General features: G+C 51.6%; 3 protein-coding genes across 3 annotated transcripts in view; 1 reads left to right on the forward strand and 2 right to left on the reverse strand.

The window, feature by feature from the left end:
* The window catches only part of LOC139674242 (olfactory receptor 14J1-like), a 232,700-nt gene extending 220,978 nt beyond the window's left edge, over positions 1-11,722 (forward strand). Inside the window, exon 2 of the mRNA XM_071560432.1 lies at positions 10,722-11,722. Within this exon, the coding sequence (XP_071416533.1) occupies positions 10,745-11,722 (978 nt within the window). The 5' untranslated portion in view covers positions 10,722-10,744. The remainder of the gene's footprint in view (positions 1-10,721) is intronic.
* LOC139673811 (zinc finger protein 850-like) overlaps positions 1-15,883 on the reverse strand; it is a 685,564-nt gene that overhangs the window by 318,045 nt on the left and 351,636 nt on the right. The window lies entirely within an intron of this gene.
* The window catches only part of LOC139673824 (class I histocompatibility antigen, F10 alpha chain-like), a 209,648-nt gene that overhangs the window by 162,686 nt on the left and 31,079 nt on the right, over positions 1-15,883 (reverse strand). The window lies entirely within an intron of this gene.

Below are 15,883 nucleotides of genomic sequence, written 5' to 3' on the forward strand. Positions count from 1 at the left end.
TGAAAGAATTTGATGGGGTAAAAATTGGTTCAGGTAACACTGAGGGTGCTGCAATGCTGACTGTGCAAACATTCCTGATAGGCCTTTACCCAGTTTCTTACCATTAGCCTCAAACCCTGACACCACTGAAAGGTGCTGCCCTCACAGGGGAAGGAATCCACTACTCTGATCCCAATCTCAGCTTTACCAGGAAGTCAAAGCTCAAGCTCCCTGTACCCTTAGTTGGACTCTGTTACTGGCACTAATCCATGGCCCCATCACAAGCATTAAACCTCTCAATTTAATCCTAACCCTCTCTCACAAATATACCCCACTTGCTAAGGACAAATCAGACACTCAGCACAACACCAAACCTTCCTAAACTTCTGCCCAAGCCCTACTCCTGAATGTCAAACTCTAAACCCTAATACATAAATCCTTACCTCAACACCACAACCGAGGGCATTTCTTCCCACACTCTGAGCTTGCAACCATTTACTCTCCATGCCCCTTCCTGGGATCAGGGCAAAGACATTGAGGCCCCAGGGCAGGCACAAGGCGTTGGGAGAGGAATGTGAGGTGACCTGGACCTGATCAGCTCATGGCACACAAGGAGCAGATGGGTGGCAATGCTGTGAGGAGTCAGCTGTGCCTCAGCATCTCCAGGGGGCCATGGCTGGGAAGGGGCTGCCAGGTCACATCTGTCACCTCCCTGACAGGCAGCAGCAGCCTTGGGCACCCAGAGGCAGCTGAGCCACCTGTGCACACACCCTGAGAGCTGCCCCAGCTGAGAGTCCCTCTCAGGGGCCCTGAGGAGCTCTGGGCTCTGGCAACACAAACCTGCTGGAGTTTTGGAAGGCAAAGAGGCCAGTCCTGCCCTGGGGGCACAATGACCCAGAGATGAGGGCAGGGACCTGAACAGCTCTGGAGTGACCCCGAGGAGAAGGGCCTGGGCTGTGTGAGGGATGTCCTGAGGCACAAGGGACTCAGGATCAAAGTGAATAAGGACAACAGGACATGGGGCTGCCTTGGGGGAGTGTGGCCACCCAGACAAGGGAGGTGTCACCCCCTTTGAATGAGCACTGGGGTAACACATCTGGACTGATGTGTCTGGGTTTGAGGTTCCCCATTGTGGAGGAATCAGAAAGAACTGGTGAGGGCTCAAGGAAGATCTGGTTGGGCATTGAACAGTCACCCTGGGGCACTGGTCACAGCTCCAAGCCTGACAGAGCTCAAGGAGGGTTTCAATGATCATCACCTGGTTTCACTGCTATGGATGGTCCTGTGCAGGGCTAAGTGTTGGACTCAATTATCCTTACAGGCCTCTTCCAGCTCAGCATATTCTGTGATTCTGCCAGGATGACAGAGCTTTTCTTGGTACTGGAAAGAGAAGGAAAGTCACAAAGTGCAGCTTGGAAGTTTCTGAGTGGAAGGGAGGAAAAAGAAATGTCACTCAGAGAGGAGCCTTGTGGTACAAGGTTTCACCATGAGCAAGTCAGTATCATCCCATGGCTTTGTGTTGCAGGGAACAGCCAGAGATGGTGCAGAGACATCAGTGAGGACACAGAAATGCTGCTGGGAGGGCTGGTGGCAAAGCAGGATGGGTGTGTGCAGCCTGCAAGGCCAGAGGAGTAGCAGGGACAGGGCAGGACAGGCTGCAGGACAGATGGCCAAGGACTCTGACAGGGCTGGAAGGCACAAAGGCACCCAGGCTTTGTCCCCTGGGCTCTGGCAGCTGCCTCTGCCACTGAGAACAGCAGAAGGGACTTTCTTCTGAGTGTTTGGACTTTGTGTCTTCCTCACCCATCCCTGAAAATTCTGGGAGGGGTTGCACAGATATTGACATTTGTTGTTTCTCCCCCTCCCATCCCACTGCCCCACAAACAGCCCTGAGCCATCTGTGAGGGACAGGACCTGCTGTCTCAGGGCCTGGGGCTCAGGCCTTGGCCTTTGTGCTTCCTCCAACCAACGCAGGGTTTTCTCAGCATTGCAGGTGCCTGCACAGAGCCTTTGTCTCCCTGCAATCAGGGCCTCCAAGGATCTGCTCTAAGGAGTCCCTGGGGAGGCTTTGTCAGTGCCTGCCCTCAGTGGGGCCATTGGTGCTTCAAGGGACTTGGAGTTTGGCTTCTGACTTCTTGAGCCACTTTTTCAATCTTCTCTCACTTCTTGAGTATCATGGACTCATCTCCAAATACACAGTGGGGCTCATTAAAACACAGAAGAAAAAATTATTTCTCTTCCTTTATTTGTCTTCAAGTCTTGAAGACCTGTAGTAATTGGAGTTTGGTAGTTTAAGTAAGAAGGAAAATTTCAAAGTGAACCTCAAAAAGCCCATATATTTTAGAAGGAAAGGGGATGATTTACAGAGAGACTTGGAATGGAAGAGGGTCAGAAAGCAAAGGGTTTGCATACAAAAGGGGGAAAAGGGATTAATAGCACTTAATCATTGACCAATGTAACAGTTATCAAGGGATTACACAGAATTTGCTGCAATCTCAACAGTGACTCAGTTATAGATTCACAATAACAACATTCACATCACAGTCAATTCACACACACAAACACAGGCAGAGATGTGTGAACACAACAATATCTGTGTGTGTAAAGGTGCCCACCCCAAATTCTCCTTGTTGTCAGTGAAACACTCCCAGGGACCTGGGATGTGGACCTGGGGACATTGGTGGACTTGGCAGTGCTGGGTTATGGTTGGACTGGGTGACCTTGGAGGGCTTTTCCAACCCAAGTGATTCTCTGATGCAATGACTCATCACCTCTATGATTCTGATAAATCCTCTCCTGCAATCAACACACATCCTGAAAATTCACATTCTGACATGGCAGAAATTGTATTGACATTTCATTGAAAGTATTGAATCATTTCAATTGATAGAAAGAGGTTACTGAAAAATCAAGATATTGGAGGACACTGTTTGGGTTTCAGGCTGAGCTGCACTGACTGACCATCAGTACCCAGTGCTGCTGGAGGCTCAGGTGTATTTGAGGTCCTTGCCTGGCACTGGCAGCTGTCACAGAGGACCTGCAGGACATCAAGAGCTTTTATGGAGCTGCAGATGGAACCTGGGCAGAGGGTCCCAGGGAACCTACATAAGAGCATCAGGTATTTGTGTCCCTGAAACACAAGGAGGAGAACTAAAAAGAATATTAAGAGCTTAACATTTGTTTCCCTCTGGATGATTTTGGATACATTTCTGCCTAGAAATGTTCCCAGGACCCAGTTGAACCTTTCCTGCCCATCACTGCCCCTGCCCCATCTCACACAAGGAGTTCCCTGAGGTTTCTGAGGTGGAGCTCTCTCACCTGACACAGGGGAGCAGTGACCAGTGTCAGTGACACCCCTGGTGTTTGGATGATCAGCTTTGCACTCATCTCACACATCTGTTACAGTGGCTTCCTGTAAGAGTTCCTAAATCATCAAATCACTTTTCCTTTCCATCCCCTCCAGGGTACAGGATGTGTGACTCTGGTTTAGGAGATGAAATAGGTGGGAATGGTCTCACCTGGAGCTCACAGGAGGCATCGAGCTCACAGGCCCTTGTCCTGCTGAGGGAATTCAATCCTCTGAAAACCTCCTGGGAAAGCAGCAAGGAGGGCTCTGGGCACTGCAGGAGACTCCTGGAATGCATGAAGCAAAACTTCCTGATCCACGTAATAGGAGGCCTTTCCAGGGGGGATGTGTTACTGGATCTTTGGTCAGCAAGGCAAGTGGTGACCAGTGGTGTCCTGGGCTGCCTCCAAAGCAGCCTGGGCAGCAGGGGAGGGGAATTCTGCCCCTCTGCCCTCTCAGGTGAGACCCCACCTGCAGAGCTGCCTCCAGCTCCGTAGTCCCAGCACAGCAAGGACATGGACCTGTTGGAGTGAGTCCAGAAGAAGTACCAAGATGATCAGAGGGATGGAGCAGCTCTGTCATGAGGGAAGGCTGAGAAAGCTGGGATTGTTCAGCCTGGAGAAGAGAAGGCCTTGGGGCGACCTAATTGTGGCCTTCCAGGACCTGAAAGGAGCCAAAAAAGAGATGGAGAGAGACTGTTTACAAGGGCCAGGAGTGACAGGACAAGGGGGAATGGCTTGACATTGACAAAGAGTAGGTTTAGATGAGACTTTTGGAAGTAATTTTTTCCTCTAAGGGTGCGGAGGAACTTTCACAGGTTTCCCAAAGAATCTGTGACTGCCTCATCCCTGGAGTGTTCAAGGCCAGATTGGACAGAGCTCTGGGCAACCTGGTCTAGTGGAAGGTTCTTCTGTTCATGTCACTGGGGATGGAACTTGGTGATATTTTAAGGCCCCTGAAATTCAGGACATTTTATGATTCTGAGTTTCTTGAGGCAACTGTGAAAGACCCCAAAGTTTTGATGTCATTGGGGGAAATGTCACCTTCCAAAAAGGGCAATTAAAAGCAGGAATGCAAAAAGACACATAAGATCCAGTCCCATAGAAAGGGAAAGTGATATTTCTTATGCTGTGGGTGCAGAAACAGTAAGTGTTGGGTTGTGCCTCAGAACACTCAAGCAGATCTGATCAATGCACCCACGAGCCAAGGCAAACACTGAGCAGAGTGAGGGGCAGTGAGTGGGGACCTGACATGCAGAAGGAGCAGATTGCTGGGGGAGGAACTGCCTTTCCTGTGCCAGGACCAGGGCACATCCCACTGCAGGAAAAGCCCCAGGCCAGCCCCAGCACATTGAAGGCCACGGGAAGAACTCAGAGTGACTTGGTGGACCTCTGCCAGGGAGAGCCTGAAACCCCAAATGCATCTTGGCAGCAGCAGATCCTGCCAGTCCATGGCCAGGAGCCCTCCCTTGCCAGCCCAGCCTGGTGGGCAGCACTGCAGAGCTGCTGGTTAAGGCTGTTCTTTCTTGCTGGCCTCTGCAAAGCCACTTCTGCTACAGGAGCCTCATGGGGAAGCAATTGGGCCCCAGCAACTTGGAGACAAGATATTAATCAAAACCTGCTCATGCTGTTGTCAAACCCCTCTGAAATGATTGGGGTAATAAAACCCCCTAACACTGCATGTTTGGTGTTAGAAAGGAAGGCATCACTTTATTCCCAGTGCTCTGTGTGTGTGTCCAACAGAAATCCTTTCACACAGACACCAATGCATCACTTTGTCACCTATTTATAAATTTTTAGCAAACAAATCAATGTTCATTGGTTCTAAATGACATATTTTATTGAACTAATTTTGAATTAATATTGAATTAATTTTTATCTTCTATTGGTTATGGACTTCTCCCTCTCTTTGCTAATTAGTCCATATTTTTAGTCTTTTTCTCCTGGTTGGGACTTTCCATCACATCTACTAAGTCCTTGTTAGCCATCTTTTTATCTGCTGGTTTCTGCAAATGTCCTTGTGGTCCATAAATTCTGCATTCCAGATGTCCAACATCAACAGTACATCTTTCTATCCCAGGCTTTGTTCATCAAAGCATATCAAGGTTCACTTAACAAATCTTAGAGAATTAGTACTTTTCCCAAGCTGTGTTCTCACAGTGGTAGGTTAAATTCTGCTGAGTGCTGGCTGAAAGAGATTTAAGGCCCAACACACAACTTATCTTTAATTCAAGCAGTTCATTAAAAGGCTAATTAAAAGTATTATGGTATTAGAAAAGTTGTATCATTTCCTACAATCGAAGCAGAGACCTGAGGGTGGGAGAGGAAAGAGGAGACTCAGGCCAAGGAGATATGGCTGGAACATGGTGGTTGTGAGGTCACTTCCACTGCAGCAGCCTGGGTGGCCCTCAGGAGACATTCTGGCCAGGGAGCATTGTGAGGTCATCCAGCACATCAGGGAACCCACACAACAGAAATTCCATCCTTGGGGAGCTGAAGGAGTGGGGCAGGTGGGAGAGCCCCCCCAGGTTCTGATTCTGGGGGCAGCTCTGTGACACAACCCCACCAACCCTGGCAGGCAGGAAGGCAGCCTGGGCTTGTGGCCACCCTGCTCTGCACTGGCCCTGCAACTCAGAAAAGTCTTTTCCTCATCTCCAGGCTGAACATTCCCTCTTTCCCTCAACACCCCTTGTTTATCATCCTCTTCACATGCCAGCTCCAGCCAAGCCTTCCTTTCCTCAAAAAACAAAGTACTCATATCTCAAGTTGTTCTTTGCAATCTGTCCTTGCTGTCACCTCCTGGCAGTGGCTTCATGGCCCCTGTCACAGCCAGCCCTGGCCCTGCACTGACCCAGCTCTGCTGCCCCACAGATGCTGCATCAGGAAGGGAAGGTCCATGGGGGAGGGAAATGCACAGGGACTCATCCTGGAAGGGACCTCGGGTGGGTTCTGGGCCAAACCAAAGCACAGTGAGTGGGGAAATGGACACAAGGCTGGGCTGTTTGTGTGCTCTGCCATGTCAGGAGAAGATGTAGAGCTGCAGAGACACCCAGACAATGTGGATCCCTCAGGAGATGATCTCAGACAGCGGCTCCCAGGCCTCTGCCAATCCCTGTTTGCTCTGGTTTGATGTTCCCTGGTGGTTACACCCACTCATACCCACCAGTGTTCTGTGCACACACACCAGTCTCACCAGTGTCTGGGCCCCCAAAGAACACAAGATCTGAAGATTTGTGGCTTCCAGTCCAGTGGCAGGTACTTGGATCTCCCTCCAAACCCAGAGCACAGAGATCTCTTGTCCCAGAAAGTTCCTGGCAATGGAGGGATTAGGAAAATGGGACAAGCTGTGGAATCAGTTGCAGGGCATGGTCAGGGAAAGGCACTGACCAGTCACCTCTTTAAACATGTTCAGCTTTTTTCATCCATTTTTCGCTCTGTTATCTCATGCCTGTTCCTCCAGAAATTACTTTGGTCATTTCCTGGACATCCCATGGCAAGTCTTGTACAGTCCCTAAATGCACTTTCTGGCTGCCCATCCTGAGTCTCAGTACCTGAGTGAGAAAACCCCCAACCTCAGCTGCAAGGCCATCCTGGGGGGCTGTCACTGATCACTTGGGGAGACTTTCATGTAGAGATGTTGGAAATCTCTATTAGTTCCTTTGTAAATTTTGAGTTTTGAAAGGTTCCTCCAAAGTCATTGAAATTCATGTCCCTAAAAGGACTGTTTTTCCATTTTCATAAAGTGTTGGGGATTAGGTCACATTAAAATGCCAACATGGTGCATGTAGGTATTTGCAACCCTGTGGAAAAGGAGTTGGGGATATAGGAAAAAAGAATAATAAACTGTTTGGGTTGGAAGAGACCTAAAGTAGCCACTAGTCAAAGTGCACTTCAAATTACTCAGGGACACCTTCCACAAATTTAGGTTGTACAAAATTCCAAACCTTGGGCAGCTCCAGGAATGGGGTTTCCACTTACTCTGTAACCTGGCCCAGGTTCCTGCCACCCTCAGCACAAAATATTTCTTCCTGACATCCAATGGAAATCTCCCCTCATTCAGTTCCAGTTCCTGTGCCTTGTTCTGCCAATACAACCTTTGGCAAAAAGTGTCACTGTGTCTCTCCTGCACTAAGAGCACAACATTTTCATGGCTAAATACCAGAGATATCGTGTGAAGGGGTTTGGACGCCTCCAAGCCCTGGGCCCAGTGGTGTGGAGACTGAGGAAAGAACAGGAGAAGCCTGAGAGGCCTTGAAGGGAAACTGGGAAGGTCCAGACTGCACACAAGGAGAAAGGAATTCCTGCCCAAAGGAAATGCTGTGGTGCAACACATCCCCCTGAAGGAGTCTGGATCAGTCCAAGGCTTTGTGTGCCAAGGCAGAGCCAGGGAGGAGGGAGAGATGTCAGTGCAGGAAGGGGCCAGCGAGGTGGGGCAGCCGGGGGATGCCGACAGCCTGCAGGGAAAGGGGCAGGGCATGGACACCGTAGGACAGCCTGGGCTGGAGAGGAGACAGGGATGTGCAGAAGCTGAAAGGCCCCAAGAAAGCCAACTTGTGCAGGCCTTTGGCCATGACTGCTGTGTGTGCCCCTGATGGCATGAGGAGACAAGTGAGCCTTGCAGCTCTGGGGCCTCATTGCCTCCTTGTCCCTGCTCAGCAGCCTGGGAGGTGCCACCCCATCCTCCTGTCCCTCCTATTCCACATCCCAGTGCCCCGGTGCCCCAGGAAGAGCCCTGAAGAATGAGGGAGAGACAAGATCTCCCTTCCAAGAGGCTGGGGGTCACGGCTGTGACCTTTAGGTTAATGAAATGTTTCTCACTTTCCTCAGCATCAGAGTGACCTTTCTTTCCTAGTCCATATTTGTCATCATTGTCTCTTTGTTTTCTAACTGGAATCTGGGGACACTTTCTCAGTTATGTCCCTCAGAGGGACCCATTAACAACAAAAGAAACTTTAAAGTTTGATTCTGACTTGGGTTTCTCAAGAGGTTTCTTTACCTTTCCTCAGGGTCTGATGTTCAGGGACTCAGCACCAAACCCCCCAGAGGGCCATTAAATGCCCTGGGCTGTTGCTGTGCTGCTGAGCTGGGCCGGGCTCCTGGCACACAGGGAGCTCCTGGCAAGCGGGCAGCGCTGCAGAGAGACAGCTCTGCCCAGGAGCAGCTCCTGTGCACAGCCCAGCAGGGCTCAGGGCACTGCCTGCACACACCGAGGGCACAGCAGAGAAGGGACAGAGATGAGAGGCAGCCTGGGCTGGGAGGGGACTGAGCTCTCACTACAGGAGAAAACTGCACAGATTTTGAAAGAAGAATTCTCTGGCTATAGGAAAGTTAATCTTCCCTTCCTGCAAGGATCTCCTAAAGCTGGCACATCCCACAGCATCCAGGATCTTTCAGAAGGACTCCCACAGTTCCTCTAGCAGAGAGGATGAGGCCATAAGGCAGAGCAAGGCAGAACCTCAGGCATTACAGGTAGACAAGGGAAGTGCGAAAGAGGTTGAAGGGATTCTGGGGTGGGAGGACAGGTCAGAGCTCATCAGGAGAGAAACCTTCACAGTCCTTTGCCAGGCTGCAGAGCAGTGCAGGTGAGTTCCAGAGATGTCTCTTAAAGCTGCCAAAAGCCATCACTGACAGGATCTGTCAGGATGGGTCTCCTGGATTTCCTGGTGTGGAGCATCAGAGGCAGAGGGCAAGAAGGTTCCCTTCTCCCAGGGATGGCTGTTGGGTGTGAGGTTGGGGGTGCAGCCAGGGGTGCCCAGGGCTGTCCTGCAGAGCAGGGTCCTGCAGCCCAGGGCTCTGTGTGCTGGGGCAGGGACTCTGCTGCCTGCCAGGGTCAGCTCAGCCTGGTCAAGGAGCTCCCCATGGCCCTGCAGGGAGAAAGTGTGGGTGGAAGGAGTGACCCCCTCCTGGCAGGACAGGGATGAGCAGGGCAGGGATGAGCAGGGCAGGGAAGGGTCCTTCAGCTACAATGGCTCTGGGCTTCTCTCAGCTTCAGTTCTACCTCCTGCCATGTCCAAGGTCACTTCTCAGGAACCACATCCACTCAGAACACCTTCCCCTTCCCAGACACCGCAGCTTGTCTGGGATCTGCTCTGCAGCCCCTGCACAGGCAGAGCTGCCCCTGGGCAGTGGGGTGGGCATGGGCTGTGTGAGCACTGGAGGGAGCTGAGCTGGGCACAGGGAGGTGGCTGCTGGCAGGAACAGCTCCTCACAGCACAGACAGGCAGGGAGGGAGAGGGAGCTGCTGCCACAAATGCTGGGGAGGGGCATGTGGGCACCTCCCTGCTGGCCCTGTGGCACAGACACCTTCCCCTGGCCAACTCCTCCCTGGGCTCCTTTCCCAGCCTGAGCAGAGCCTCTGCCCTCAGGCCCGTGGGGGCTCAGGTGTGCATTGCCCTGCAGCAGCCACAGCCCAGGGAAGGATGTGGCCTGTGCTGCTCTTGTTCTCACAATTGGACTTCTGAGCCCATATGGGTTATTGAGAGTGGTAGGTTCAGTTCCTGTTGAGACAGAAACCGTTTGGGTCCGACTGTGAGGATGTGTCTGTGGGAATAAAGTGCCCAAGTCCCCTCCAGGCAACTTGAAGACATTCAGCTGCTTCCCTTGGTGTCCTGCAGGGCTGCAGGGTGCCCTCCAGAGGGGCACAGCTCTCCCATAGGGTCTCTGTTCTGTATAAGATCCCATGCAGAGGACACCTCAGGGCTAAATCCATGGAAATGCTCTGGGCAGCTGTACTTGGGCAGCTGAACTGATCCCCCCTGTCTCTCAGTCGGGGAGGAGAAAGATGGGGCACCCTGAGGAAAGAAGAGAAGTCCCTTTGAAGCTGAATTTCTCTGATCACAGTTGTGACTTGTTTCTTTTTTAAGGGGACTCCTCTGTGTGATCCTCCCCCAGGCCAAGCTGCCAGCACAGGTCAGCTGAGAACAAGCCTGATGACGAGAGCAGCTCTCTTGCCATTGCAGTAACAGACAAGTCCTTTGCCTCTCAGGACTGACAAGATTTCACTTGGAGCACATTAGAAATTCCAGAGTTTTCAGCCATCCAAACCCACTCCTGGCAAGTTGAACTGAAACCAAATAAAAGACACCAAATTTCCTCAGCTCTGTTCCACAGTTGGGCAGGCTGTGACCAGCAATGCTGGAAACACTTTGAAACATCAGAAGTGCATTTAATTTGATGTAACCCCATGTTCTCAGTTGCCTCTTACTGCACAGCAAGAATGAATCCTCAGGAGCCCAGTACAGGATCCCTGCTCTCAATGCCCCCATGAGCCAGAAAAACCCAGAACTCAGGGGAGATGGGTGCAAAAAGGTCTTCCTTAAAAGAGAGACCCTGAATGTCAAGTACATTTTGCTAATATGGTCTGGCCTAACTCAGTCCTGCCTTTTCCTCCTCAACAGATAACCATATCCAGAGGAAGCAAATGTTCAACAGCAGCTCCATCAGCCAGTTCCTCCTCCTGCCATTGGCAGACACGCGGCAGCTGCAGCTCCTGCACTTGTGGCTCTTCCTGGGCATCTCCCTGGCTGCCCTCCTGGGCAACGGCCTCATCATCAGCGCCGTAGCCTGCGACCACCACCTGCACACCCCCATGCACTTCTTCCTGCTCAACCTGTCCCTCACAGACCTGGGCTGCATCTGCACCACTGTCCCCAAAGCCATTCACAACTCCCTCTGGGACACCACAACCATCTCCTACACAGGATGTGCTGCACAGCTCTTTTTCTTTTTGTTCTTCATCTCGACAGAGTTTTCCCTCCTCACCATCATGTGCTACGACCGCTACGTTGCCATCTGCAAACCCCTGCACTACGGGACCCTCCTGGGCAGCAGAGCTTGTGCCCACATGGCAGCAGCTGCCTGGGCCAGTGGCTTTCTCAATGCTCTGCTGCACACAGCCAATACATTTTCCCTGCCCCTGTGCAAGGGCAATGCCCTGGGCCAGTTCTTCTGTGAAATCCCACAGATCCTGAAGCTCTCCTGCTCACACTCCTACCTCAGGGAAATTGGGCTCACTGTGGTTACTGCCTCTTCAGTTTTTGGTTGTTTCATTTTCATTGTTTTCTCCTATGTGCAGATCTTCAGGGCTGTGCTGAGGATCCCCTCTGAGCAGGGACGGCACAAAGCCTTTTCTACGTGCCTCCCTCACCTGGCTGTGGTCTCCCTGTTTGTCAGCACTGGCATATTTTCTAACCTCACCCCACCCTCCATCTCATCCCCAGTTCTAGAACTGGTAGTCTCAGTTCTGTACTCAGTGGTTCCTCCAGTATTGAACCCCCTCATCTACAGCCTGAGAAACAAGGAAATCAAGGATGCCCTCTGCAAAGTCTTTGAATACAGTCCACTTCAGATTAAGATTTTCAATTCCCCCACTGGGGCTCCAATTGTACCTCAAGAATAGCCAGAAATAACTTTTCTTTTTCCGCTTTTTCTGTTCTATACCTGAGATAAAATTGAATCATCCCAGAACTGTTCTGTTGGGATGGGACCTTAAAGATCAATCTAGTTCCAACTTCTCCACCACTGGCAGGGGTGGCACTCACTAGATCAGGTTACTCATGTTGGTATTAGTCAGGTTTCTCTGTATTATCTTGGCCTTCTCTCAGCTTATTCATAACCCAACATACTCAAGTACAGATGGATCCCTGTGATGATGATCTCATTAAAGGACACAGGAAAAAATTATTTCTCTCAGCTCCCATTTATTCCACCCTCTGGAGCTGTTGGAGCAGCCCCAGCTCTCAGGAGGGTCTCAGCAGCCCAATGTGCAGCTGCTCCGTGGAGGAGCAGCCCTGGTGCCCTTGGGGCTGGCCCTGGTGCCTTGGTGGGCACTCGCTCTCTGTGCCTCTGACTCGTGGCTGCTGCTCCCCTGAATCCCTGGCCAAGGACAGCAGCACATGGTCTTTCCATGGCTGGGCTCCCCTCCCTTCCACAGTGTCCTCTTGTGCCCTGGGTGCTGTGGGAGCCCCAAGGTGTCCTGTAACCTGTGACAGTCCTGTTGTCCCTACAGAGCCATCCCCGTGGTTGCAGCAGGAATGGGCCATGTGACCCCTGTGTCAGAGCTGGGCTCTGGGCAGGCACCACCATGGCCAAAGGGTCTCACTGCAGGGCAGGGCCAGGGGCTGGACACCTCTTCAGAGCTGGGGGCAGGAACCCACCCAGGGAGCTCATTTGTTAAAATGGTTTTGGCTCTTGGGTTCTTGATGGATTCAGAGGGACGGGAGCAGACACCAACGGGAATCTGTTGGGACAAAGGGCTGGACCAAGAGCCCCATTCTTGGTTGCACATGTTCAAGCAGATTGTTACAGGTCTTTGATGGATGTGCCTGTTGCTGTCCCACCTGCAGTGGGACTGGTGGCTGATGCCATCCTGGAGAGAAGCTATTGTAGCATCTGGGAAAGCTCAAGGGATGCCTGGGGCATCCTAAAATGAATGACCATTGAAGGAGGAGTCATATAGAGGAAAAGGTGAACCTGTGGAGAACACTCCTTGCCCCTCAATGCCAGGAGCTGCTTTGGGGAGCCAGCAGGCAAAGGGACACAAGTCTGGGGCATGTTTCAGAGGAGCCCATGGGATGGATGTAATGCAACCCCACCCTGCCCTGGTGCCATTGGAGACACCCCCTGGTCCTGCCCAGTCTTGTCCTTGGCTCCTGAGCCATCTGGGAACATGGAAAGGAGCTCAGCAGCTGTGATCCCCACCCAGCTGTGTCTGCTTCCCACCCTGACCAGCATGGCCAGTGCAGGGTCACCCCATGGCCCCAGGGCACCACAGTCCCCTCCCTCTGCAGAGCAGCTTCACCAGCTCAGGGCCCTGCAGGGAGCAGGGAGTGGGAACCAGGAGCTGCCACCCAGGCCAGTATGGACAGACTCATGTGGGGAAAGGCTCTTTTGAGAGAGGAGATGACTCTGAAGAAATACAGTGAATTTAGGGGAGAGAAAAGTAGCTTGGCAAACAGAGATGAAAGAATTTGATGGGGTAAAAATTGGTTCAGGTAACACTGAGGGTGCTGCAATGCTGACTGTGCAAACATTCCTGATAGGCCTTTACCCAGTTTCTTACCATTAGCCTCAAACCCTGACACCACTGAGAGGTGCTGCCCTCACAGGGGAAGGAATCCACTACTCTGATCCCAATCTCAGCTTTACCAGGAAGTCAAAGCTCAAGCTCCCTGTACCCTTAGTTGGACTCTGTTACTGGCACTAATCCATGGCCCCATCACAAGCATTAAACCTCTCAATTTAATCCTAACCCTCCCTCACAAATATACCCCACTTGCTAAGGACAAATCAGACACTCAGCACAACACCAAACCTTCCTAAACTTCTGCCCAAGCCCTACCCCTGAATGTCAAACTCTAAACCCTAATACATCAATCCTTACCTCAACACCACAACCGAGGGCATTTCTTCCCACACTCTGAGCTTGCAACCATTTACTCTCCATGTCCCTTCCTGGGATCAGGGCAAAGACCTTGAGGGCCCAGAGCAGGCACAAGGTGTTGGGAGAGGAATGTGAGGTGACCTGGACCTGATCAGCTCATGGCACACAAGAAGCAGATGGGTGGCAATGCTGTGAGGAGTCAGCTGTGCCTCAGCATCTCCAGGGGGCCATGGCTGGGAAGGGGCTGCCAGGTCACATCTGTCACCTCCCTGACAGGCAGCAGCAGCCTTGGGCACCCAGAGGCAGCTGAGCCACCTGTGCACACACCCTGAGAGCTGCCCCAGCTGAGAGTCCCTCTCAGGGGCCCTGAGGAGCTCTGGGCTCTGACAACACAAACCTGCTGGAGTTTTGGAAGGCAAAGAGGCCAGTCCTGCCCTGGGGGCACAATGACCCAGAGATGAGGGCAGGGACCTGAACAGCTCTGGAGTGACCCCGAGGAGAAGGGCCTGGGCTGTGTGAGGGATGTCCTGAGGCACAGGGGCTCAGGATCAAAGTTAATAAGGACAACAGAACATGGGGCTGCCTTCGGGGGAGTGTGGCCACCCAGACAAGGGAGGGATCACCCCCTTGGTCTAAGCCCTGGGGTAGCACATCTGGACTGATGTGTCTGGGTTTGAGGTTCCCCATTGTGGAAGAATGAGGAAGAACTGGTGAGGGCTCAAGGAAGATCTGATTGGGCATTGAACAGTCACCCTGGGGCACTGGTCACAGCTCCAAGCCTGAGAGAGCTCAAGGAGGGTTTGGATGATCCTCACATGGTTTCACTGCTATGGATGGTCCTGTGCAGGGCTAAGTGTTGGACTCGATTATCCTTACAGGCCTCTTCCAGTTCAGCATATTCTGTGATTCTGCCAGGATGACAGAGCTTTTCTTGGTAGTGGAAAGAGAAGGAAAGTCACAAAATGCAGCTTGGAAGTTTCTGAGTGGAAGGGAGGAAAAAGAAATGTCACTCATAGGGGAGCCTTGTGGTATAAGAGGTCACCAAGAGGGAGTCAGTATCATCCCATGGCTTTGTGTTCCAGGGAACAGCCAGAGATGGTGCAGAGACATCAGTGAGGGCACAGAAATGCTGCTGGGAGGGCTGGTGGCAAAGCAGGATGGGTGTGTGCAGCCTGCAAGGCCAGAGGAGCAGCAGGGACAGGGCAGGACAGGCTGCAGGACAGATGGCCAAGGGCTCTGGCAGGGCTGGAAGGCACAAAGTCAATCTGGCCTTTGTCCCCTGGGCTCTGGCAGCTGCCTTTGCCACTGAGGCCACCAGAAGGAACTTTCCTTTGAGGTTCTGCACTTGGTTTCTCCCTCAGCCCTCCCTGAGGAGTCTGGGAGGGGTTGCAGATTTGAACATTTGTTGTTCCTCCCCCTCCCACCCCACTGCCCCACAAACAGCCCTGACCCACCTGTGAGGGACAGGACCTGCTGTCCCAGGGCCTGGGGCTCAGGCCTTGGCCTTTGTGCTTCCTCCAACCAGCCCAGGGTTTTCTCAGCATTGCAGGTGCCTGCACAGAGCCTTTGTCTCCCTGCAATCAGGGCCTCCAAGGATCTGCTCTAAGGAGTCCCTGGGGAGGCTTTGTCAGTGCCTGCCCTCAGTGGGGCCCATTGATGCTTCAGGGGACTTGGAGTTTGGCTTCTGAACTCTTGAGCAGTTTTTCAAATTTTGTCTCACTACTTGAGGTTCACGGACTCATCTCCAAATACACAGTGGGGCTTATTAAAACACAGAAAAACAATTTATTTCTCTTTCTTTATTTGTCTTCAACTCTTCAAGACTTGTACTAATTGGAGTTGTTTTGTAGTTTTGCTAAGGAGGAAATTTCAAAGTGGACCTCAGAAAAAATTATATTGTTATAAAATGGAATTATCTACAAAGAAACTTGGAATGCAAGAGGGTCAGGGTGAGAAGGATTTGGAAACAAGAAATAAGAGGGAAAAGACATTAGCACTACTTAATTATTGACCAGTATAACAGTTATCAAGGGATTCCAGAGCATTTGCTACAATTTTAACAATGACTTCATTATAGTTTCACAATAACAACATTCACACCACAGTAAATTCATAAACACAAACACAGGCAGAGATGTGTGGACACATCAGTATCTGTGTGTGTAAAGGTACCATCCA

Source organism: Pithys albifrons, chromosome 7 (genome assembly GCF_047495875.1).
Source record: "Pithys albifrons albifrons isolate INPA30051 chromosome 7, PitAlb_v1, whole genome shotgun sequence".
Lineage (NCBI taxonomy): Eukaryota > Metazoa > Chordata > Aves > Passeriformes > Thamnophilidae > Pithys > Pithys albifrons.